This window comes from Zonotrichia albicollis, chromosome 4, assembly GCF_047830755.1.
Source record: "Zonotrichia albicollis isolate bZonAlb1 chromosome 4, bZonAlb1.hap1, whole genome shotgun sequence".
Lineage (NCBI taxonomy): Eukaryota > Metazoa > Chordata > Aves > Passeriformes > Passerellidae > Zonotrichia > Zonotrichia albicollis.
In genome coordinates, this window is record NC_133822.1 from 40,036,692 (window position 1) to 40,063,332 (window position 26,641).

The following is a 26,641-nucleotide window of genomic DNA, read 5'->3' on the forward strand; positions in this document are numbered from 1 at the left end:
GTTTCTTAGAAGACCAATCTGTTAGTGAATCTGCTGACTCCCTTACATTGCCTTTGAGTTACACTGGGAGATTTTGTCTGACAGCAGGATTCAAGGCAGCAACATAATTTCCCTGGTTGGTGCTACGTGCGAGGAAACTATAAACCTTCTGAAACAATGCTTTTTCCAATAAGTACTTCCAGGATAATTCCTTTCCTTTCCCTTCAGATAACAGTAAAACTTCAAGAAACTTGTGATCAGTTCTGACACAAGTTTCATACATTAGATAGTCAAATATCACAATATTGTGATATTTTAAACATAGTAAGAACTTCTGTTATGTTACCTTATGTAATCCAGAAGTCATCTAGAGAATTTGAAAGAGCCATGTTAAAATGGTATAATTTTTTTTTATTTTACCACATCATAAGCGTTTTCAGTTCTTTCCATACTCCTAATCCCCACCCCAGCTCTGCACTCTAAACAAAGATGCATTCACAGTATTGTGCATTAATCTTTTAAGACTTGTATTGCGAGGTTCGTACCAGAAAGTAAACATCACTTTTATTACCCTAAAGGGATCTAAACCAGCTCTTCAGTGAAAAGCTAAATAAATGAAAAACCATTGGTTTTACTAGTCTCTTTTTAGTTTATTTTACTAGTCTATTGTTAATTATTTTTAGTAGTATTTTAAACTCTTCAATGTTCTTATGAGTGTTACTTGGATATACTACCCTATAGTGGGCCCAGCTGTGGGTAAGCAGCTGAAAATTTTGAACATATAGCTGGATTTATTTTGGTGAATCCTTGGCTTTCAGCTAGCAAACAGCCCTAACAGAACAGGCTTTTCAATATATTATATCCAATAGCTTTCAAACTATATTAATATTGTCTAAATATTGTTAAATTATGCAGAGGAACATAACACCTGGTGTATTTATTTCTGTACTGACCTTTATTTTTATAACACTCTTGTTAAAGCAGTAAATGAACAAGAAAGATAAAAAGCGCATAAAAAGCCTACAGACCAAATGGGATGAATAATGATGTACGTCAGTTCATTCCATAAAGTTAAAATGTTGCAGTGTTTCCTGGTTAGTACCAGAAGCATATGTAGGGACAGACTTCAACTCTACATTTGGAGAGCAGAGCTGTAGAAGCTGTGATTTGCTCTTTCCACTGTGAGAGGTCAGAGTTCCACACAGTCCTATTTGCATGGAAGGTTTTCTTCCCGTGCAAATCACTGCAATTCATTAAAGTTTCCCAGAGCATTCAATGAATTATGCATATCTATAAAGTTCCTCTCTAGCTGAAATAGAATAAAAGACATTCAGGCCATTTTGAGTTGCTGAAAAGTTAGATAATTTTGGATTTCATTTACCACCTGCATTTTTTTTTCCCTCAAACTTCTATTTTATTAAAAGTAATGTTAAGTCTACAGGAGCTAATTTTCAAGGTCAATTTCTGCCCAAATTTATATATTTCTTCCACTTGCTTACCTGCAGGAAGACTGCTTTGATTGTAACATAAACACCAAAAACTAGTGGACTTAGGCTGAAGTAGCTTTCTTTGCAGTTTGCATTATGATTTCTTGAAGTGATTTGTGTGTTTCTCAAAGCTGTCAAGTAACTGACTACAGAAAGTGAGAGTCTTTGTCTGTTTCTTTAGGAAGAGGGTCTGGAAAATGATTTTTTTGACATGTTACACTGTTTAGAATATTAACTCACTGTGTGTAATTAGGCTAACATCATATGGCATAATCTCATAAGAGGCATGTTTTTGAGAGTTTAGTAATGGATATAGATCTTCAACTGTCTGTTGAAACTTCTAAAAATCTGATTTATTAATGGTACTTTATTTAGATTTAAATTATTCTAAGCATATGAGCAGGAGAGATAAAGATAAAAAATATTTAGGCAATTTTCTAATGCCTTGATCAAAATGAGCACTGAGGTTTGGGTTTTGCTTTGCTTTTCCACTGTCATGGAATGAGATCTCTTCTGTTGAATGTTTGGCTGTTTACACCAGGGTTCTGGAGCCTGTAGCCAAGCACAGCTCCCTGCTCAGGTACAGAGCTGTGGCTCAGGGCAGAGCCAGTAACCATGGTCAGACTCCAAGGACAGCATGGCTCTTATCTGCTTCCTTTCCCACTGAACTCTGCTTTGTTCCTTTTTATCTGTGCTGTTGCTATGACTGAGTATGGTAATATGTTTATAAGTGTTTTACACCAAACCATGTGATTAAGCATATCCTCTTGACTGTCTGGATAGAAACTTAGGAGAGGAAAAAAAAGAATCAATTTAGAAAGTTCAAAGGAGAGGGAGGGAGGTAGGCAGGCAGATTAGGAGCAGAATATTAATTTCAGTTTCATTCTAATCAAATAATATTGGTGAATGGGCCTCTAACATCACCACAACTCTAAAAATAGAAAAATCTAATATGAGTTTAATATGTAGGAACTGGCATTAAGAGAAAATTGGCAACTAGCATTTATGTCTGTGCTTCTGAGCAAACCCTGTACATTTAGTTTGAATGTAAGATCGACACATGCCATTTTCTGTTGATAATTTTTAAAACACTCTGAATTAAGATTAGAAACTGCTTGAAAAAGACCATCAGGTGTATTGCTGTAATTAGTGTATATTGTATTATGGTGTAATAAAATTATATGGGGAACTTCTGTATCCTGCTTTAAATTGTTCTGTTGTGCTGCAATCAAGGAACGTGAGGAACAAACTTAGGTTGGGCAGCCTGTTTCTTCACACAAAAATTCACAAGGAGATAAGAGCAACAGTTTGACCATTGCTTGACAGAGGCTCTCCCAGTTCCCTGTGGTTAGGTGAGAGAGGCAATGGCTTTCAACAAGCTGAAAATAACTCCTAAAAATGCTCTGAAACATCTTCTATTGCTTTCATACACTTGGCATGGAAGTCGATGGGTGAGCTCTGTGACTCAGAGAGCTCATACATCCATGACATGTAAATCATGGATGGTGAGTGTGGGACAACTCAACCAAGCAGAAAAGCAACAGCTTTTCTCCTGTTTTCTCCCATTCCTGAGCTCCTGTTTCAGAAATGCTGCCCTGGGCTAGCTATTATGGAATACAGCTGAATAAGAATGTGAAGTACCTATGTGCTTAATGAAGGTTTTGTTAGATATTATATTAATAACTTGTTACCATCTCTGCTTAGACCATATTAAGTAGCTTTATGTTTCTTCATCGCACACTAAGCTTGCCAGCAGTGCTGAAAGAGATTCTTGAGTAAAACAGAGGTGTGTTCTAATACACACCTAACTTGAAGATGGTGGGGTTTATCTTATGTGTTTATAGCAGTTCACTCTTACCCATCATTGTGGATTTCATAATGGATGTTACTGAAGATGTAGCAGTTCTATTTTAAGACTGTATTTTAATAATTAATATCAGTTGTTGTGTCAAGTATCCATGTAAACTGAAATGTATGGATTCCATAAAATCATGTGCTTTAGTGTTCACAGTATCCAGACTAAACATTCATTATTTGTGTCATGTAATATAAATTATCGCTACTATTAAAAAAAAAAATGTTCTGCGATAGTCTTAAGAGCTTTATAGAGAAGATACATGAAATTTAGCTGTATTAATGCACAGATTGGTAATTTCTGTAAATCTTGGCAAGTATTCTACCAGGTTAAATGTATCCCAGATAAAAAACCATGGTTAAACTGATTTAAGATTAAAGATGAAGTTGCTACTGTTAGTTGAGCAAAAGCAAAAAGAGGAAAGATACAAGAAAGAAAAAAGTATAAACAAAGAGTATGAATAAGCACATAATTATACTATAAAAGCTATACTTTTTTTTTTAATGTAAAGTTAACTGCACTACAATATTCTGATGAAAATATTAAAGTTTCCTCTTCCAAAAAATCTTAGTGGTTCTCAATGAGAAGAATCGACAAGTTTTGTCTTTAGAGTCTAAATTGTGGCATCTGGCCATATAAACATCTTGGTCAAGTAAACTACCCTGAACTTTAATCATGTTTCTACCAATGTTATTTGAAGAGTAATTTTACAATTTCCTGAGACACATATCCCTATGAAACATTTCTGGTATTGCTTTATTCAATTAAATAAATAATCCCTGTGACACCATCACATCCTTTGTAGTGCTAGAATGAAACACCTCAGATAATGATGTTGAGATCCAAATTAAATTGTGACTCTAAAAGCAAAGTTTTAACCCCCTCTGTCCTCCTAGGCAGAGTTTGAACAAAATCAAAAAACCTAAGAGCCTTGAATATGAAGGATATGAGTCTAAAACACTTATCCAAAGGCAAGAAAATGCAGTAGGAGCAGTACAGGCTGCTCCATCTGTGCTTGCCACTTTCTTACCGAGTCTCACTGTCGCTGGTGCATTGTTGGTGTTGCCTTTTCAGCCCTGCTATCTCCTGAGATAGGTCTTTACTACATCTGTGCCAAATTGAATTATATTTTGCATAAACATATTAATGAAACAAAGGTAATCAATTTACATGAAACTGATCTATAATATTTTATATATCATCTCAATACAACAGCAGGTAAGAGGAGCAGGTTTAATTTTCCTGAATTAAATTACTTTTATATTAGCAACATGGTTTTAACAGATTAAGAAATATCAAATGGAAAACAATTTTTCCTACTGAATCTATTCTGTTTTAAGCAATTAAATGTGCTGTGCAACTGAACAGTTTCTGAGCACTTTCCATTAGCCTGCTAAACAAAGTCACTACTGTTTCTTGCCTGTGCTTCTCATCTTGCAGTCCTGCCTTTGAGAATGGTTTTTGTGTTGGATGGCAGAGAGAAAGGAGTGGGGGTTTTGTTTGGTTTTGGATTGGTTTGTTTATTTATTTAGTTTATAAGCAATGAATTTATGACTAAAATTTCATGCATAATACACGTTCTGCTGTATATTTACTCTACATGAGGAGATGTTCAACAAATGCTCCCTGTAGTTTCGAGTAGGGGGCAGTGAGCTTTGTAATGAGCTTTTAGAAATCAGCAGGACTTCCTTCTGCAGGAGTTCATTCTACCCTTGACATTTTAGTTCTGGCAAAACAGAAATAAATGTATTTTCAGTTTGCAAACATCTCTTAGGGGAAAAGTGTGCTTTGAATTGCTAGTACTACCATGGCAAAACATAATGGCATCTTCAAAATAACATCAAAGGATTTGTACTATACAGTAAAAACATAGTGCGTCCTTATTAAAGGCAGTTGTTTAAAAATAGTGGAGTTTTTTTGTCCATAAAGCTTTTTAAAACTGTGATTTGACACTCTCATTGCAACTAGTATGGTGAAATAAGAATAATAATTTACCCTAGTTTATCTTCCAAAATCATCTGAATTTATTTCTCTAAGTAATTCAGTTTAATAAAACTCACTGACTGGGGATGTGTTCTCAGAATATGAATATTTTAAAACTAGATAAAGATTTTACTGTAGGGTTTTATTTCTCACTAATTGGGTGAATCTCATTGATGTTCTTTTCAGCTAGACAAGTGTTTTGAATTTTGGGTTTTTGATTAATAGATGTTATGTTATTTATGGAACTTGTCTACAGCAGAATTTCTTTCATGGATTGAGATTTTTGTGTGCTGTGTATTAGTATTTGAAGTGTACAGTGTATACAAAAGATGGAAAGGAAAAATGGAGTATAAAGATGACTCGTGACTATATGCAAATAGTGGATTAATTCTATAAAATCAATACAACAGTCTTAGCTGAATTTTGTTCAGAGAGAATAGACTGACAGAAAAGTTTCTTAATAGTTTTTGGAAGACCTACCTCCAACCTCTTATGGGAGTGGTTCATGCTAGTGCCTGCTCACAAACATTTGAGAAGATTACATGAGAAACTTCAGCATCATGTGCACAAGAGAAGATGTTTCTAGAGGACGCACAAAGCGCTGGCTGGAGTGCTGCTTGGATGTATTGTTGTAATGTGCACAGGGAACCTCTTTAAAGAAGAGGATTCATAGACATCTGCTGAAGAGGCACACTCGTCTTCATAAAGTGTTTGGGTCCTTTTACTGGAAAAGTTATCTTTTCTTGTGAATTCAGATTTGATTCTAACTATTTGAGTTGATTGTTAGGGTGTAACTTAAAACACCATGCCAAGAGCAGGTTCTCCAGTAGGTGCACAGCAGCTGAAACACTGCATGGATATGAGATTTTCTGAGAGCTAGTACTTACTTATAATAGCAATAACTTTATGTATATTTTACAAAATGTTTTTAAAAGCATATATTTATACATGTATATTTATATAAATAACAAGATAGTAAACATACAAGTAATGTTTGAATATTTTCTCCACAATGAGAACAACTGTAGATCTATTCATAAATGGAAAGCATCACTTGTGACACACTTTAATGGCAGAGTCACAGCATAGTTTCTGCTTTTCAAAACAATATTATTTATATTAACTTGAGGGACAACATTTTGTTTTCTTCCAGGAGGAAGTTATGCAAAGAGCAGGAAAATATGGTTCTGTTGCCTAATGCTTTATATTGCCTCTTCAGTGAAAAGAAAAGAAAATGGTTTTGCTATTTTAAAAATAAATTTAAATAACAAAATGCTTTAAAGTTGTGTTTTTGTGATCCACAGGAGGTTAAATCCATTGCCTCTGCAGAGAATTTTGGTTCTTAATGCACTGCAATTAGGATGTTTTCTCCAGAGTTAAGTCAGAGCAGTTTAATCAGTTGTGTACAGTGACTTAAAATACCATTATTGCAGCAGTGGTATTGAATAATAAATGATCTGCATAATATGTATCTATGTGATTCAAATTTTAATTTTCTTCATTTTGCCCAATGAAAGAAGGAATTTTTTGAAGTAGTCTTTTAAATAAAACTTTTCCTCTTTCTTTTCTGGGCTTCTTTCTTTTCTTTTTGGTTGTTGTGGGGTGGGGTTTTTTTGTTTTTGTTTGGTTTTTGTGGGTGTTTTTTGTTTTGTTTTGGGTTTTTTTTTGAATTTTTTTTTATTTATTTCAGGGGTTTTTTTGTAGATCATGAAGCATGGCCAAAGTTTCTGATTATTGGTGGCTCAATCTTCATGCAGTTCTCTGCCTTTGGGTTTTTTTGTGGTTTGGGTACAAATATAAGCCTTGGATATCAGGTGTGGAGCCAAAATATGCACTCATATGTCTAATGTGGCAAATAGTGAAAGTGTATATAAGTAATGAAGGTTTGATAAAGTAAAGTTGCTTTGTCAAGAGATACACTAGTTATTGTGGAGAGGTAAATAAGCTGCTTAGTCATGCAATGTAGTGAAGACCCATTCTTTTGATTAAACCCTTTATATAAAAAATGAACTAGAACTCCTGGGTATAGGCAACACTGCTGTTGTAACAGATATGTATTTTTGAGATTTGACTTTATCAGCCCAGCAAGGAGAGATGCAGGGCAGGGGGAAAAGGAAGAAGCAGGCAGGCTCTTTTAAGTAAGCAGCTCAGTTCATGTACAGGACAAGATGTGATTGTTTATATACTCAGGATGTGCTGCTGCTGCATCAACGCAAAAGAAAAGATCCTAAGCCTGATGGAGCTATTGTTCTCTTGTTTATAAACAGAACTTTTGCCGTGGTTTAAACAAACAAAATCCCCAAGTCTTGAGTCTTTTGCCTGTGATGGCCAGTCTATATGGATTTAGAGTGTTTTGTCTCTCAGTGCTAATACTTTCAAAATTCCCTGCTACTATAAAACCTTAATGTTCCTGTGACAAAATAGGTCCTATGCAATGTTGCCAGCTCAAAGCAATAAAAGTCATGAATTAGATAGACTAAAATCAGTGTTGAGCTTTGGAGTTGATTTTTGTAGGTGGGTAAATTACATCTTTAAAATTTCCTTAGAGTTGTCTTTGTTTTGGGGCAAAGGAGGACTTGGATGGTTGTTGACTGTGAAGTTAGATGTGGGAGTTATTTCTCTGTAACTGAAGGAGAGAAACTTCATAGTATTTCCTGGAATTCTCTTGTATGATTGTACAGTTCCAGGAGCTGGGATTTCAGAAAATGCTTAGACCATCTGAATAGCAATGAAATTAAGAGCTGAGTGTGAAACAGAAAGAACCAGGTGGAGGGAGAAGGTGACCTGCTGCAACTTTATCAGTGTGAAATAATTTGTGAGGAGAAGTTAGACAATGCAGTGATATTCTAAATCACAAGTGATGAGAGATCAGAAGCATATGCTGTAACTATGAGAAGTGATTAGTCATAGCAGGTATGTAGCTGGCTTTTTATCAAATTCTCATTTATGGAAAAGGATTTATAATTGAAAATGTGTAGCTGGCTGACTTTTCACAGAATGCTTCACAGTAGTCTGGAAAATTTCATTATTGCCATCTATTCAGACATCTTTTGAAAAAGAAAGCTTAATACTGAATGGGAGGGGAAGAAAAAAATCCGTAAAAGCTGGGAAGAGGGAAGGGACAGCACCTATTAGAAACACTAAAAGTAAGTAGAACAATTAATCTAGAAGGGATACAAAATGACTGGCCTCACTCTTCCAAACTGTCACCCCCGCCATTTTCTAGTGGTGGTACTTTGAGGGATTTGTGTCATGGGAAAGGCACTCTCCTTCACAGGGAATAAGAGCATAGGCTTCTTACAAGCGCTGCCTGATGGAGCCACCCTTTGAGCACCTGGAGCTCCCAAGCAGATCCTGATGTTGCTGTGTAAACCTGAGAGAGAAGGAACATGCACCTGAGTGACATTTCTTTTGATCTGAGTTAGGAGAAGGTATTTTATTGACTTGTTTTTAATTAATGGTGCTTATCTAGAGAGGAGGACTGATCTGAAGCAAAATAGTTAAGCAAGGGCTGTGGAATCTACCTTCTGCCTGCTTAAGAAACTTAAGCTTAGGAAATATGAGTATTGGTTCATAACTGTATTTTTTCTCTAGCCAGGACAGATTTTTATTCTTTTCTTCTTCACATGACTGCTGGACAGTAAATGGGAAGTAACTTGCTTACTTTCATAGAGGCATGTTGTTTTCAGATTTCAGTGTCTAGGCACAGAAGTTGTTTGTATTGGAACCAGTTTGCTTATGTCAGTTTTGTGCTGCCAAAAAACTTGGCACTGGACTGAGTGTGAGTTATGGTACTGGAGAATTTTCAGTGGATGTTCTTGGGTTCTGAAGGAGCTGGTGTTACCAGTGAAGGAGAAAACTGCCTCTTCCCCCCATTGTTCTCTTCTCCCATTGGTCTAATTTGAAATAGTACCATATCTAAATACTTATTTACACACAAGCTGTGACACAGAAAATTTGGCTTTAGTTTAGTCCTTTAAATAGAAATTAGAGAAAAGGTTCTTTCTGGGGTATTTCTGGTTTGAAATGAGTGTGCCTGTAGGATTTGAGGCAAACAAATTTGGTGTGAAGTTGACTTGGAGTTTGGATCGCAGGTTATGCACGAGTATTTGGCCTTGACCAGATTAGATGAAGAGAGTAAAAGCTGTATTTCTAGTCACACCAGAACTTCAGTGCATGTGCTTTCTTGCAATTACTTTCTGCAGAGTTTGTTTTATAGCATTTTCAACTTTGAGGTTTTTTTTTTTTAATTTTGGGGATATTTTTCATTTAAACAAAATTTGCAAGTACATGTATCTCTTTCTTGAGGTGCCTATAAGTCTCAACTCTGTGGTGCTAGTGAATTAAAATGGAGGGAAAGATAGGTGATCAAACTGACCCTGAGAAGGACTGGATTCAACAGCTGATCTCTTGCTTAGGATGCTTAGTAGTTTAGTCTATATCTGAGGTCTTGCTGCAGTATCTTAGTAGAAAAGCTGAATTTTTATAATTACCAGACTGTGTTGGCATAGTGCAGAAAATGCTCAAAAGGATTCAAATCTCTACAGCCTACTCTGCCCCTGTGTGATGCCTTACTCATGGAATGGCCTTGAAGTTTCCCAGCCTTTGAATATTGAAGAGCAGATTCTTGCCAAAGGGTATCTGGGATTACCTTTGACTTCTACCTGGAATAAACATCTATGGTGTGTTAGTGAGATGCCTTATAGCTTCAATGCTTTTTTGAGGGGAGGTGGAGAGTAAATAGGTTGTAGAAGAATTGATGATGATGAAAGAAACACCCTTAGTTATTTGACTCCATCAGCATTTGCCAGGTGGTCTCAGACACATCACCCAGGATCTTCCATTACCCCAGTAAAAAGCAGAAACACATTTTGCTGACTCCCTCCATTCCCATATACTCTCAACTCTCTGCGTGATAATTAGCATGGTATTCTCAGTGTAGGTACTTCTAGATATTAAGTAGCTCTGTAAAGAAACACAAGCAGAAGGTGTTTTGCTGTAACATACTGTACAAAAATGTTGGGGGCTGATTTAACATAACTTAAAATGGTTTGTGATGATTTAGTTCTAATTTAAGACTTCCATGAAGGATTCTCATGTGGATTTTAGAAGGAACAGTGAACTTGAAAGAGATGGTGAAAGTCTCTCCCCAAATACATTTTTGCTTTAGAATATACTGAAAACTTACTAAAACTCCCTCTGCATGTTCTTTTACCCGTTGGAACACCTGTGCTTCTGGCATATGCATATTTCTGATAAAAAGAGAATTGTTCCTGATGACTTTTGTTGGTATTACCAAATTCTAAGAGCTGTGAAGCTGCCTTAATCCTATTTTGTATGCTCCTTATGGGATTCTGTTTCTAAGCATTCATCAGAAACTCTTTCAAGATAGACTTAAATTGTCATCATAAGCTTTTGTGTAGCTTGACTGGTGGTGGTAATGAGGTTTTTTAGAGAAAGAACAAGAAGGAAACACCTGTAAACTGAGCCTATTTAAATAAGCAGATCATTTTGTGTCTTCATGGTTTGTTTCTGTTAGTGAGGCAAGCCAAAGGAGCAGGCTTTCTGGAGCCTGATGCATATATGCATCTGTCTTGTAAATGCTTTTCATTCTCTATCCTTTTTAAAGGTACTTTTTAAAAGAGCATAAAAGAAATCTATGACTTAAAGAGTAGAGTTCAGTTTTAACATAGAGGGCTTATGTCTCACTTGTTAGTGGAGAGCCATTGGCACAGTCAGTGGAACCCAGCATGGCATTCATCTGAGCAGCCATGGGATGTGGGTTGCACTAGGGTGGGCTGCATGCTCTTTGTGCTCTATTCACTATGGATTTTTTCTCCCAGATGGATCCCACCCAGGATCTATGGGGAAGAAATAAGATCTTCTAGGTCTGCATTATATTTTCCAGTAGGAAGATTCAATTACCAATCTCTATAGGCCATTAAACACAGTATTTTCACCTGTTCAGCAGATCCTATCAATGTAGAATCTCTTTCCAACAGTCTTGCCTGTGGTATTGGGGAGCACGGGTCCTAGTGTGCTCTGGGCTCATTGACAGCATGGCCTGCAAGTCTGACCTTGGTGCTGCTTTTGCAGACGGTTAGTGAAGAAACATGTGCATCATTGTGATGCCAAGGAAATCCCTACCCTTGCTTCCATGAGTGGGTTTTCAAATCACTATTGTGCTCTGAATGGTTCTTTTTGAATAGCAGGCTCCCTGTTACCCAGCCCTCCACTTTACATTTAAGACAGCAAGTAAACCTGACAATTCATGTGCAGTGAAGGGTTCCCAGCATTGCACTTGTGTTCATTGCACCAAGAAGTGATTTTGCTGTCCCTTCTGAAACTCTGGACATGGATAGCATGGTCAGGCAGCTGGAGATCTTCTTGGCTTTCTGGACAAAGGGGGGCTGGGGCTTTATCTCTGAGAGTTACCTATCTCATCAACTGTGGTACTGTTCTTAAGAGCTCATGTTCACTGTTCTTGAAAGCTTGTATTTCAGCAGCACAAGCATTACTATTAGTTCTCAACTGGGTTGTAGTGAAGTGTGTGTGTGAGCTGCTCCATAAGGTGCAGTGGTCTCCCTCCAAGGCCCAGGTGTCTTTTTTCAGGCTAACATCAGCTGTGGCTATCCCAGGACCATATGCAAATTGGTTTTTTCCCCTGTTTTTTCCTAGAAGACAAATTGAGGGCATGTCTCTAGTATTTCCTCAGACTATGGGCTAGTGCTTTGACTTCCTGTCAACCTAGTGGTACCACATGTTTCAGGACTGCTGCTTCTCATCTACTGCTAATGCCGAGCTCCCTATTAATTGCCATTATATGAGATATGTAGGAGGATTCTTTTCTCTTAAAGTGCTTCTCACTTCCAAAAGGATGGCTCATCCATTTTAACTGTTGGGCCTGTGTATGTAAACATATTTTTCTCTTGGCAACCACAGTGAAAATCTTTAAAAAATAAAATAGAAAACCCATCTCCTAACAACTTCTTTGTTATTAATAGCTTGGTGGCCCTGTGAGGTGCTGGGGACCCAGGAGTCAGAGCAGGAACAATGGCAGGGATGGCATTCCTCATTTCTTCCCGTAGCATAGGTGGGAGAGCGCTCACACAGTTTGAAGGAGATGCCATTCATTCTCCTGCACTGGGAGGATTTCAGCCTGCATCCCAGCAGAGGGCACCAGTACCTGCAGGGATGAGGAAGCATCTCATCATCTCAACTCCTACTGGCAGTCCTGTGCTCCGTGTAAAGAATGAGGCATTCGATACAGCAGGAATTCTTCTCATCACAGGATGAGACTTGCAGCAAGAAGGATTTGGGGTAGGATTTGAAGGTGGAAATCTGATGTTTGGGTTAGCGTTAGTGCTGAGTTATAGAACAATCACAAATGGATCATCACGGTAGAAGAAAGGTGAAAGGCCACTTGTCTAGACATACCTGACTCTCCCACTGTCTGCTTGCTTCTGATTTAAAATAAACAAGCCAAAAACCCCAAAAAACCCTAAACCCCACAAAACTCCACCAACCAGCCCCCTACCTGAAAAAGAAATAACTCCACCCCACATTACACATCCCCTCCCAACAGAAAGGCATAGTGCATCAGCAGAGGATTGCAAGAGCCTCTTGAAAGAGGATTGCTTGACCCAGCCTTGCAACAGGTTGGCAGAGGACACCTGCCATTTTGTCCAAATACAATCAGAAAGAAAGATATATTGGATATGACTTTTTCGTACTCTTAGTGAGCTCTTAATCCAGTAAGTAAAACTGCTAGCAGTGTATTGGGACTTTCAACAGTTATTTTCTAAATACTTTCCTGAATTTGAACTGACCCTGTGATTGGTTTAATTCAGGAGCAGATTTGCCCCACGCTAACAGACTTCCTCCTGTCCAAAAGCATGGCAGCATTCAGCAGATGTATTCCTTCAAGGCTATTGTTCTTTTTATCTGTATTGCTTTCGTGACCTTGAAGTTTCAGGAAGGCAGAGAAGGCTGACCAATGGAGAGCCCTGTGAGGGAGGGGACATAAGGGAAAAGGGATCTGGTTTGGGCTTGTATCCAATTATTACAATACATTTCTAGACTATTTTTTACTGAGGAAGTAAACATTGCTGTGTAAAGGTTAGATATAGACCCACCCATTCCTGGAAGTTATGTACAACTTGTTCTGAGTGACATCAGTGATGGATCTGTTTTGTGTGTGTATACAATTCTGTGACTAATTACAGTATCATTTTGTGCCAAAGCTTAATTTAAAATGTCTTAGGTTGTTTCAAGAATTTCTTGTTAATTCTTGTTGTATACTGAGCATTTGGATCAATGCCAATTGTTTCTAACAAACTGGTAAAGTGTAGATCTATTAGGCCACAACACTGGTTTAATCCCTGGGATACAGTCTGAGTCTTAAAGGTCATCATTAACCAATATTCTCCAAAAGAAATTGTCAACTCCAGACTTTCAATATGCATTTTTCAAGTGCTTTTTTTTTAATAGGTATTGGTTAATGTGAATTTTTATGTTAGCTGGTTTGTGCCCTGAGTGGTCAGTAACAAAAGAAAAATCAAGAAAAATCTCCACTGTAATCCTTAGTAATCTATAAGGAAAATAATATAAATAAATAAATAATATAAAGTAGTAGAAATGAAAAGAGATTTTCAGGAAGACATTGTCAAGAGATACTTTAATATAGCTTCTGCCTTGTTTCTGCAATGGTCTTGTCTGAGGAATTATATTGGTTCCCCCTGGTATCAAAGCTCTGGAAACCCATTATGGCTGGAGCATTTGTTAAGCAGTCTCTACAGACATGACACTGTGGCAGCTGCAGTGAAATGCACTTTCTTTGTCACACAGGCTAAACCAAGATAATAATAGGGATAAAGCTATTTTGTTTAGATCATTCTTCTCATGCTTTCCCCATAACTTTGAGTTTAAATAAGGAAACACTTTCAATGTTTTGTATCAGACTATCTTGCCTTTCCGATGAGAAAGATTAAATGATCTGTTGTGGTCGGTGTTGTGACTGAGTTGCCTAATTGTTTTTGTTGTGCTTCCAGAGAGCATTTAAGGTGTACAGATCTTATACTTGACTGAATGCAGTTTTCTTTCCTGAGTTTCTGCCTGTAAATCCCACTCAGTGAATTTCCTATTAAAACAGAATTAGCGCAGCAGATCAAGTTGTTGAGCACCTTTATCAAGCTGGAAAGTCAAATACAGGCCAATTCTTTCTCTGTACTCTCTGCTTTAAAAAACAACAGTTGCTTCCAGCTTGCAGCATACACTAGATTTTCAAGAGCTTTCTTTCAGCTAGTTTTGCAAAAACTTGGAATTGTGAAAGAAATTTAAATTGGGATGTATCAGAAAAAGGCATTAAACCTGGGAAAATATACTGAACAGTACATAGTATATAGCACTGCTGTAGACAGAAAGATCTGGTGACATCTCCATTGGTGTTTGACCACTTTTAAGAGAAAAAACTGAGTGATTATCAGCCATGGTCTCTTTGAAACTCCTAATATAAACAATATATTTAGGAACCTTTTCTAACTAGGTGTTATTCTCGTTTTGTGGCAAACTGTAAGTGATTCTGTAACCTATTCTGAATTATTTTCTCTCTAATTCATCTTTATTTTAGGAGAGACAAGCAGTTCCTTAGACTGTTTATTAACTTGTAGAAGTCAAAAAAATGCTGCCTAATTTCAAAGAAAACTTCATTATGCTTTGCTAATATAAGCTACTTTATACTGTATACTTGATGTAATTGTATGTGGAAAAGTAAACTGGATGTTGGATTTTAAAAAATAGAATTCAAATTCCATTTACCTCTTTTTCTTTTCTCTCAGGTGGAAAGACATGACATGAATACCCTGAGTCTACCACTTAATATCCGTCGTGGAGGTTCTGATACCAACCTGAACTTTGATGTACCAGATGGGGTCCTAGAGTTTCACAAAGTCAAACTCAATGCAGATAGCTTGAAACAGAAAATCCTCAAGGTTACAGAACAAATCAAGGTTGAACAAACAGCTCGAGATGGGAACGTGGCTGAGTATTTGAAACTGGTGAACAGCGCAGACAAGCAGCAGGCTGGGCGCATCAAGCAAGTCTTTGAGAAAAAGAACCAGAAATCTGCCCACTCCATTGCCCAGCTGCAGAAGAAATTGGAACAGTATCACAAAAAGCTCAAGGATATTGAACAAAATGGATCTTCCAAAGCTACCAAGGATACTTCCAAAGATAACTTGAAAGATGTTCAGCATGGAAAGTCTCGTGGCACTGGGCATGGAGCAGAGAGCAGCAAGTCGGGTGTGCCCGGTGTATCTCTGACACCCCCTGTCTTTGTTTTCAGCAAGTCCAGAGAGTTTGCCAACCTGATCCGAAACAAATTTGGTAGTGCAGACAACATTGCTCATCTGAAAAATACCCTGGATGAATTTCGGCCAGAAACGAGTTCTAGAACCTATGGGGGCAGTGCCACCATTGTTGCCAAACCAAAATATGTTAGTGATGATGAATGCTCAAGTGGGACCTCTGGATCAGCAGACAGCAATGGGAATACTTCCTTTAGTCCTGCTGTGGCAAGCACCCTGGACAGCCAAGGAAAGCTTTCCATGATTTTGGAGGAACTAAGGGAAATCAAGGAGACACAGTCTCAATTAGCTGATGATATTGAGAATTTAAAAACCCAGTTTAAAAGAGACTATGGCTTTATTTCTCAGATGCTACAAGAGGAAAGATTTAGGTATTTTTTTTAACTGTTCTCTTGAAATGACTTTTGAATGGGTATAGAAACTATTTGGAAAGTGTGTGTGTGTGAGAGAGAGAGAGAGATTTCAGAAGCAAGAGGAAAAAATAATTCCAATCAATATCTATTACCAACATGTTTAATTCCTTCCAACAACTGAAAATACACGTAGAATATTTATATTTTCTATCAAATGGTGTAGTGCCCTTTGCTTTTTGTCAGAGGCTGGTCAGAAGACTCTCTCCTCTGTCATAGCTTTTTTGTGAATTATGTGAGTAGTGCGTATAGGAGATGCCAATGGTTTTGTAGCTGGTGGAAGGATTCTATCTAATGTGATTCAAAAAAGCTAATCAGTCTGTGGTGTAGCAGAACTGACTGATAAGTATACCCTTGACTCCTGGGTACCTTGTCCAAACACTTCTCACACACATTGCTATCTCCTGGATGCAATGTCACCTTGTACCCTGGTGTAACACACACTGGGAGATGTATTTTGAAGGGCTGCAGCACAACTTCATCTTGCATCTGTTACATGACAATTAATTCCTTTATCATCCTGTGTGAGAAGTGGATGATATGTTGTACAGAGGGCTTTCACCTGCTGTACCTATATCCCATTTTTCCTATGGGCGTTATAAGGTGACAGTCAATTCTTGAAGTCTTTACTATGCCAGTGGGCAAAATCTTGGTATGAAGGGCAATATTTCATGTCTCCCTTGCTTATAGTTCTTAAAATACAATGAAAGACTTGATGTCATGTGGTAATATAGGGAGGAAAGAACAATGAAAGGCCTGCTGAGCTTCTGACTTGGTTTCAGGAGAAGGCAGAGCTGACAGCTCTTTCTGACAGCTCTCTGCCAGTAAAATCTCAAGCCTCCTACTATCCATTTCTAGACAATTTTGCCTCCATCATTTTTGTGCTGACTGCAGTGTTTGCCTGTTTGTGTGTTAAATCAAGTGACAAACTCACAAAAAAAATTCTAGTTTGCTGGTGTTTACTTGAACTACTTTACCATGTAGAAACTTGCCAGAACAGACTGTACATAAATGGCAGAACCCTGCAGTTGTGTATGAGAGAGAACATATTTTTCCTGTCATTACTGGTGAGCTATTAACTGGCTCAAACTTACTTATGAAGCCATATCTTCTTGGCTAAATGAAGAGTGAAAAATGTGAGTTGGATATCTTTAGGCACTGTTTATATTTCATATAATTTGCCAGTGATGTACAAATATTTGCTTTTTAGCACCTACTGCCAGCAAGAAACACTCAGAAAAGGCTTTCTGATTGCTGAATAAGTGTTTGTGGAAAGTTTGCAAAGTTTTTACTGATTTCTATATGTGCTTTGTAATGCCACTCAGATGAATTCACCATGAGCTGAGAAAGTACCTTTTAAAATGTGCAATTGTTTTCATGATTTGCATTACTTGAATAGAAGGCACTAAATTTAGACTTCTTTTCCTAATAAGATATGAAAGATTGGAGGACCAGTTAAATGACCTCACTGACCTTCATCAACATGAGACAGCAAACTTGAAACAAGAGCTAGCCAGCATAGAGGAGAAGGTGGCGTACCAGGCCTACGAGCGATCACGAGATGTTCAGGTACTTATTTTCCTTATCCTAATCTAATAACATTTTGTGGAGATCTTGTACCATGAAACACTTGCATTTTTCTGCATATTTTAAAATAAGGAATATGGGAAAATATGTAAGCTTTGAACATGTTTGTAAGCTTAACATATTTTCTATGTTTTAAGGGGAAAACCCAGCACATTGAATCAGTGACAGTCTCCATTTGTTTCTCTGGATTCAAGATTTTTTTTCTGCTGAAACTGATGATATGGCCCAGGCAGAATTGTGGTGGAAGAGTGGCCTGTTTTAATTTCTTTCAGAGAGGAGGAAGGAATCAAGTCTCTTTGTATTGTATGACACAACACTTCTGACAATGTCCTGACATAAACTTCTTGCTCAGCTTAGGGTAAAAAGTAAGAGAAATAGACTTGTAGATTTGCCAGTTATAATTAAAGAGTTTTAAGCCATAGTCACAACAACCTCTATAATCAAAGCTGTGCCGTGTTTTCACCTTAGTGATCAGTTGTAGTCATGTCTGACTTCAATCAAAAACCAGTATTAATGTCTACAAGTATGTCCTGACAGCATGTAGTTATGTATGTACTTGAATATTTAATACAACACAAGCACTTAAATAATGCATAATATTTCCACTCAAAGTCTGAGGAAGTGGTGAAAAGTGGTGAAAACACAGTTGTGCCTTACCTATTCATGAAAAACTGAGGAATGCTCAAAGACTCTTTTACCATTGGCTCATATGGTAAAAGAACCTAAAACCTGACCTGTATACACTCTCTCTGTTTGGAAATGTGCTCACATTTCCAAACAGAGAGAGTGCAGGCAGCAGGATGATCACAGTTTCCTAAATGTTAATTAGGAAGCTCCTGGGAACAGAGTGGGAAAGGGATGGTACTGAGTGTAAGCATATCATAGGTTTCATTGTAGGTTTAAACAAGAGAGGTGTCTCATGGATTTAAAGAAAAGAGCACTCCTTTCTGTGAAGGCATCTTGAGGATGTAAAAATGTAATGTAATCTGAGTTGTCCAACAGAAGGCCTGTGAAATATTCCCTAAGTCATTAGCAGAATCCTGGAGGGGTGTCAGAGACTTTTAAAAGACTCCTGGAAGGGTGTCAAAGACTCCTTAATGAAGTGCTGTGTTGACACAGCCTTGTTTCTTTTATCTCTGTACAGTTGGGCCCATTTAAATCTGTCTCTCTGGGGCTTTGGAAAATTAGCTAAAATAGAATAAAAGGATTTAAGCTCTGGATATTTTGAGTAACAGCCTAACTGTCACTAAAGGATGTGCAGATAGTTTTAAAGACATGTTCAGCCTCTCAATGCAGAGCTGCAGGTATCAGACTTTTGCAGCTGGACTTCTTCTAAAGCAGCACAAGACAAATTGAGGATAACTTACAGTCAGAGTGGAAGAAAGACCAGGGAAGTTCATTAGTGTGTAGTGGAGAACATGCCTGAGCCATAACAGCCTTTGTGCCACCCATGAAGAACTGTAATAACAATCTTCTATTTTGTTACTACTTCCTAGAGCAGTGAAGGGAAGCAGCCTTGTGTAAGGCACTGTGCCACACTCTCTGTGGTGACCTTGGTGCCTGGCCAGTCCCTTGGTAAGCCAGTCCAGCTTGCTGAAACCATGAAGGACTGACCCAGCAAGGGATGGCTGCTAACTCTCTGGGTGTTTATATGCTGAGGTTTGGTTTGAAACAGCTTACTGTGTGAGCAGGTGAGCAAGCTTGCTCGTGCAAGGAAAATACCTGGACCGTGAGAGTGTGCAAGAAAGTAGGGATGCTGCAGCGTTGGTTTTCTTTGTCAGACAGTGGTAAAAGATTCTGTCAAGTTGATCAATCTCATGAAATTATAGCTCTGCGCCGCGTTGTGCAGTGATGCCCAAATCCCAACTCCTGCAAAAAGCTGGCATTTTGGCAAGTAAGGGAAGCAGTTGGAAATTTTTCTGTTTTGCTTTGGGACGGTTTAAGCATGGAAGTAGTGTCTTTAGAAAGCATTTTAGTCAAAGACCACTTTTAGTCCATTCTCAAGCAGAAGAGAAAGGTCTGCTTTCTTTAGAACAAATTGTGAAGCCAAATAGATCATGTGAGAGAGAATCCCATAAAAGCATCTCCACAGGTTGTTCCACTGTCTTCACACTGACAGTGGGAGAAGGCCAGATCTCACAGAGAGCTCAAGCCCAACACTGTAGGATGGGTAGCTTTGAGAGCAAAATCAATGTGGACCACGGAGGCAGTGTAAACTCAGTACTGCTACATGTTGCAAAGTAGAGTTAATTAGTATCACAGCAAGCCCACCCTAATCTTTTCAATAGAATATACAAAGAAACTCATTTTCTTGTTGTTTTGATGCAGTGATAGTTTCTATGGCAACAGCTTTACTAGTACTTTATATCAACAGTATATATAGGAAACAATTGTAATGAACATTAAAGTTATGATACTTTTTCTTGAGCATAAAAAATAGAACAAACCTACATTTTGGACAGTGTTGTTAGCCTTGATTATGCCTGAGCAAACAGTGACACACTCATTCAGACATAAATGTGCATTTATTCTTTTAAAAGTTGGTGGTTCATTGAAATTTTCGCAGTCAATAATAAATTACACTTCTAACTAGCTGATGGATGGCTCTGCAGCTAAAATGTGAAGAAAGGTTGAAGGGAAATATGGCTGCCCTAATTCTTGTTTTCTGTCTCCAGGAAGCCTTGGAATCATGCCAGACCCGAGTTTCCAAACTGGAGCTCCATCAACAAGAACAGCAAGCACAGCAGTCGGAAACAGTTAATGCCAAAGTGCTCCTGGGGAAGTGTATAAATGTTATCCTGGCCTTCATGACTGTCATCTTAGTCTGTGTTTCTACTATTGCAAAGTTCATTGCTCCTATGATGAAGAGCCGCTTTCATATCATCTGCACTTTCTTTGCAGTGACGCTGCTGGCAATATTTTGTAAAAACTGGGATCATATCATTTGTGCTATAGAAAGAATGATTATACCAAGATGAAGCTATTGGACTGGGTGGTCTTTTATTTTTTCTTTTTTTCTTTCTTTCTTTTTCCCTTTTTTCTTCCCTTCCCTGTTTTTTAAGCACTGTGTGTATACAAATTCTGGTGTAAATATATAAAAGTATACTTGTTGGCAGTCAGTTGCCTGTTCAATCTGATTTTGTCTAACTGGCTGTATCTGTGATGAACTGCTCACTTAAGTCAGTCTTCTGCCTTAATCCGAAAGGTTTTCCACTTTCCAAACCCATACCCACAAAAGATGCTATGATGGTCCGGGAGGGATCCCAGCAACTGCAAGTGTCATGTGTGTTTTTTACTAGGCTGGAGTGCAAAGAGTGTGATCAAGAGGGGGTGCCATAATGTGGATCAGCTCTGCTAGACTGATAGTTAATTTTCTCTCTGAATCCAACTAGAATGATAAACCAAATCATGCAGTCATGTGTATTGATAGTTCTAGATTCTAAACATGGGATTTTGAGTTTTCAAGACTAACAAAACTTGATGCTTCTGCTAGTACCTTTTTGCACAGAGTTTATTGTTTGTACATGAGACCAGTGATGACTATTGACCACAGTTAGCAGTTGTTCTGTCCTGGCACTGTTCCTTATTGCATTTGGGAAACACATACATGTGGCATAAGACTTCCAAAGATGGCCTGAATTGAATTATAACATCCCCAGGCAACTTTGCAAAGGAGTTACGAAGCGAGTAACTGGTAAATATGTTGTCACCCACGGCAAAGCACTCACTTTTTCAAGCCCTGCAACCTGCACAGGAAAGAAGTACAGGGAACAGCAACATTGAGGTCAGCCTCTGTTAGCACTGAATTGTTGGGGTGTTCTGACTGAATGCAAAGCATACAGGTGTTGGGACCCTGGGTACAGTGGATTTCTTTCTTCTGTCTGATTAAAGAATGTGGCAGAAACGTGAGAGAACAGCTTCTTAGGGGGAGCAGGGAGTTAAACTTCTGTAAATATAGGAACTGTAGACACTCTCAACAAACATTCCTGAAAATATTGTATTAACATGCAGTATCACTACTAGGAGACAGGGTTGGGTTTGTTTTCCCACTGGAATTTATTTTGCTTGATTTAATAAATGCAAAAAAATTTCCCTGAAATCAGCTTGGCTTTCAGCCATGATGTAAAACAAGATCTTTATTAAAATAAACAAACAAACAAAAAGCACAAAACCACCGCAACCAGAATTCTTCTCCACTCTCCATTAAGTGAAAAAACAGTATCTCCAGTTATTTGATGTTCAGTGTTAGTAACTGTGAAAATAATTGTCATTACATATTTTCTTTTCAGTTGCAGTATTTTTTATGCTTGTATTATGGGAGGGAGGGCATAGTTTGATGTGTATATTTCTTTTTAATCAAGTGCAATAGTTGGTGTAGAATTTGTGAAGACTTTATTCTGAGGAGAGGGAGTGGGTGAGGGGAAGGCAGGGGAGAAATCTGACATTTTACCACAGTCAGATAAACAGTGAATAATTACTATTTGTGGCTTCAAGAACTAAGGAAAGGACAGAATTAACTTAATAAATAATGATATAACTCAATGTTTAGGAAATGGAATTAAAATACTTAGAAATATTTAAAGAATTTTTTATATATCCTAAGTCTTTGCACAGAGAATCAAGAAGGACTATGCTGGTTTGCAGTCACTGGAAATGGATCAGATTGGGCACACCTATCTTATTCTTAACCCAGCCCTACCTCATCTCAAGTGGGAGGTGGAGTGGAAACCAAAACCAAACAAACAAGAGCCTAGACAAGACCAAAAACTGGTTCTGATCCTAAGAAAGCTGTGACTTTTCATGGTGTTTTCTTGCCATCTCTATTATAATCTCCATTCTTCTCTTCAGCTTGCACAGCCAAGTTCTGCATTGGCCTCTTGAAAAAATAGTTAGTTTAGCGTTTTGTTAAATGGGTTCAGAAAGGTAGACATGCAAGAAAGGAATACCATGTGTTAATAATGTTTACATAAGAAAAACTCCTTTACCTATTGCATGATTATACATTTATGTAATCCTGCCATTGCTATTTGATGTAGTTGAAATGTTACATCAGGCAGCCTCAAGGACAGGCAGGAAAAAGGTTAGTATTTGTCTTATAAGAAAGGATGTTGGTGTGGTAATTCACATTCCCTTCACACCTGGGAATGTGAAGGCTTCTGCTCCAAGGGCATCCTGTTACAACTCTGGGAGATAACCTCAGTACAAAATGAAAGTAAAATCTAAAATTTATGTCTCTACAAAAGATTGCTCACTGTCTTGACAGAATCTGACAGGGCCTACATTGTAAATTGGAAACAGGAAGGTCTTGCACTTCATTCTTGGCTTTACATGTGGCAGAGGACATAGAAAAAGCTATAAAGGCTGCATAAGTTTAGTTATGTAAATTAAAATAACCTAATTGGTGAACAGGTGCATCTCTTTTCTAGGTTTTTTCCTCTGTTGGGTTTAAATCACTGAAGGATGTGACACACATCAAGAAATAATAAAAAATGTAAAGTGAAGAGCAAAAGCCTGCTTTTGATGAAACTGTGGTCGCTTTGCAGAGTGAGACTGTAGTGCCAGGAACTCTGCCATGTGGAAGGCCACCCAAGGAAGGAGGTCTCCCATCCTGCTTTCACTGTCACATTTCCTACTGTGTGCTAACTACTGGTATGTGGTGACATCTTCCATGTGCCATGTTAGCTCACTAGACTGGAAGAAAAACCTGGTGAAAGAGGTAGATGATTCTCCACATCTGGAGACTTGAAGGGCTGGTAAAAATGTCTCATGAGCACGAAGCTGGGATTTTAAGGCAGATGAGACTTTTTCTTCTTGTTGCAGTGAATTATCAGCCGTCCCTAAAACTGGGCTCCAGGCAGACTCTCTGCAGATTGTTGGGGCAGCTTCAGTGTAGAGAAGTCCTTCCTAACTTTTTCCTAGAGGGAACAAACAGCCCCAGCATGTGGTGGGACAAGCTAGCCAGCTGTGCCCATACTCAGGATCAAGAGAAGGCAGGAGCCTGAGCTAGTCCGGGCTGATGCCTCTGCCCTTAGCTTCAGTATGGGCACCACTTCCCCCCTTTAGGCTGGGATTGTGTATTTTGTATTGTGTCTGGCCTGCAGTCTGAGCTTCCTGTGACAGTATGCCTAGGCCAACCCAAAGAACTGCAGTGCTCCTAATGAGAACTCTGCTCAGCTTCTCAATCAATTAACCATATTGTGTCAGGATACCATTTGCTTTTATATTCTCATACAACACATCAGGCATTCTTAGGATACTCCTTACACCTACTCATCATGAGCCTCTAAAACACTCCCACTCAACAAAAAGTTGCCAGACAGTGTCTTTTCTGCTTGGTGCTGCTTGGCAGGCAAATATTTCATTTCACTTTGGTAGCAGTTCTCTGATGGAAAAGCTCTTCAATAAGTTGTTACTTCCTGTTCTATAGGCTTTTGGCAGCTTTTGTTTGGAAGTTTCTGGAGATTTAGTTTCTTATGAAAATTAGCACAATTTTCCTGATTTCTCCTATTTCAGCATTCAGGACTACATGAGGTTTTCTCTGAAAATTGTCTAATGGATCCCTCTGCTAGCTTCAACTCCATTACTGTTGAAAGTCCAATTAGTGATTGGCAGGACTGATCAAGACCCAGTTTAAATTCCTTCCTATTTCTGCTTCACATTATATGCATTCATGCAACTTCTCATTTGATTGCACTCCTGTGATGTCTGTTTGCTCTGAATTCTTAGAGAGGCACTAAAAAATTTCACAGCATTTTAGTTTAATATCAAAATGTTTGTGTTATGCAGTGCCTCTGCTGCAGGACATCTATCAATATACATCTGATATATAGGTCTGCACTTCAGGAAGGGTATTTAAAAGCCAATGGTTTTCTGTGAACACATAGTGACTGCTTATCTGGGGAATAGCAATGCAAAAGGTGAAGACAATTTGCTGTAGGAAAGATACGTGATCCACTCACCCAGGAGCTAAAGCTGGACAAATCCAGTGTAAGCATGAGGTTCAGTTTTGCAATCATAAGGGTTGCCAGCTAACTATTAGCTACTGAATGACATAATAATCAAGGACTACAGCATTTGAAGTTGAATTAGTTCAGGCTTATGACTGATATGAAGTTAACTGCATAATAACAACTAGTGCTGTCTGAAATCAAAATCATTGAACAAGAAATTCAGGAACAAAACAAGAAAACACAGAAGCTTGTAGTTAATTCAGAAGGTACAAGAGCCAATTTTCTTGCTTGGTTGTTTTTGTTTTGGGAAACCAAGTCCCTTTCCACTATGATTGAGACATTTTACTGCTGCATTCAGTGATATAATGGAAGACAGAGATTAATGTAATTAAACACTTTAATTTTGATAACAGAATTTCATATCTTCTGAAAGTCCATCTAGGACTAGCAATCAGGCAAATTTATTCTCCGCTGTTTTTAATCAACCAAATATATATCTGCTTTCTTCATTCCCCATCATGGCAGAACACGGCCTTTAAGTACAGGAGATTATAAAGGGCTTGTTTTCAGATAAAGTTTGAATGGTCTCTCTGATGCTAGCCCTGCACAAAGTGTCAGACAATTTTACATTGCAACAGTGAAAGATTAAGAAAAGTTTTATTTTAGTCAATGAAATTGCTTATTTTCCCTGAGAAAGCCAACTGAGAGGATGCTGTATATAGGGACTGCATGAGGCCAAGTCAAACAGTCTTGTACGGTTGATTTGCTGTACGTTTAGCATATTAAGTTGTACTGTTGTTGGAAAGTTTTGCACAAAGACACCTTTCTTTTTACCCAGGGAACCTGGGTGTCTGGTAGTATCAAGGTGTACCAAAAATTGTCTGCTTTTATTGACTGAAGTTAATTGTCTTGGTGTGTGACCTGCAATGTTTCTCATAGTATCTCCATTTTGTGCAGCACTGTGGAAAGATTCAACTATGAAAATGTAATTTTTGTATATTTGGTTGTGTAGTCATGACTGCCTCTAAGGTGCCATTAACATTTTTTAAAATAAAAATATTTACATTTATTTGATGATGAATATTGTCTCTTAAACTTTCTGTCTGATCACTCAAACCCCTATCAGTTTTCCTTTCTCAGTACAAATTATTCAGTTGACAGTGATAAAGTTAATCCATTGAGCACAAGGCCCACTTTTAATATACTGACAAATCTGAGCATTCTGCTCTGCTGCAATTTTGACCAAAACCTGTTGAGTTTCACCTACAGTTGTGACATGGCAAAACTGTAAACATCAAACTGGGTATCATCATTGTTTTTATCCAAAACTTGTGTGAAATTCGCCATGCAAATGTTGTGCTATTGTGCCAAGTGACTGGACTTATTTTGGATTTTTTTTTTTTTATTTAGAATTAGAAACTGAAGAAGTATTTTTATGTTATTGTCAGAAACCTTGGTCATGTGTGCCAAAAAAATAACTTAGCTGATATAAAGCAAAACATTTGCCTTTATTATTTGTAAAGCAGAGGTCTTGTCAGCTGGCACTGGCAGGCACTGGCACTGATGTTATTTTTGTTCCCATGAGTAGAGCAGAAACGGTGCCATAACAGATTGCTTTGCAATCACACTGTACTTCCTATTTTCTCCTGTTTGATGAAATGGCACGGGCTGTGTCACCTGCAGACTTTCGTAGGTCTTGTCATGCTGAGTTTCACATGTGTTCCTGAAACTTGTTCTATATTAAGGCTAACTCCATTCACAAACAGCAGCTTCTCTCAGAACCACTAATGATTTTGCCCATTTCTGGCATGGGCTGAATAATCCCTGCTAACCAGGTAAACCAGACATAAAAAAATGCATCTCACTGACCACCAGTTCTCACAGTTGTTCAAAACTCTGGCTTTGGAGAGTGCATAGCACACCCTTGTAACTGCTTTAACACCCAAAATTAGAAAGGCAGAGAGTAAAATACAACAGTTCTGTTTAACAGCAGAGAAAGAGAAGTGTCACTTGTCACCAAGAGGCA

The 26,641-nt window shown here is 38.1% G+C and overlaps 1 protein-coding gene across 3 annotated transcripts in view; it reads left to right on the forward strand.

Moving 5' to 3' along the window:
- TMCC3 (transmembrane and coiled-coil domain family 3) overlaps positions 1-25,684 on the forward strand; it is a 133,365-nt gene extending 107,681 nt beyond the window's left edge. For all 3 annotated transcript variants that reach the window (XM_074539622.1, XM_074539623.1, XM_005480683.4), the window contains 3 exons: positions 15,141-16,039; positions 17,512-17,647; positions 20,341-25,684. In XM_074539622.1, the coding sequence (XP_074395723.1) occupies positions 15,141-16,039; positions 17,512-17,647; positions 20,341-20,643 (1,338 nt within the window). In that variant the 3' untranslated portion in view covers positions 20,644-25,684. The remainder of the gene's footprint in view (positions 1-15,140; positions 16,040-17,511; positions 17,648-20,340) is intronic.
- Positions 25,685-26,641: the final 957 nt, after the last annotated feature.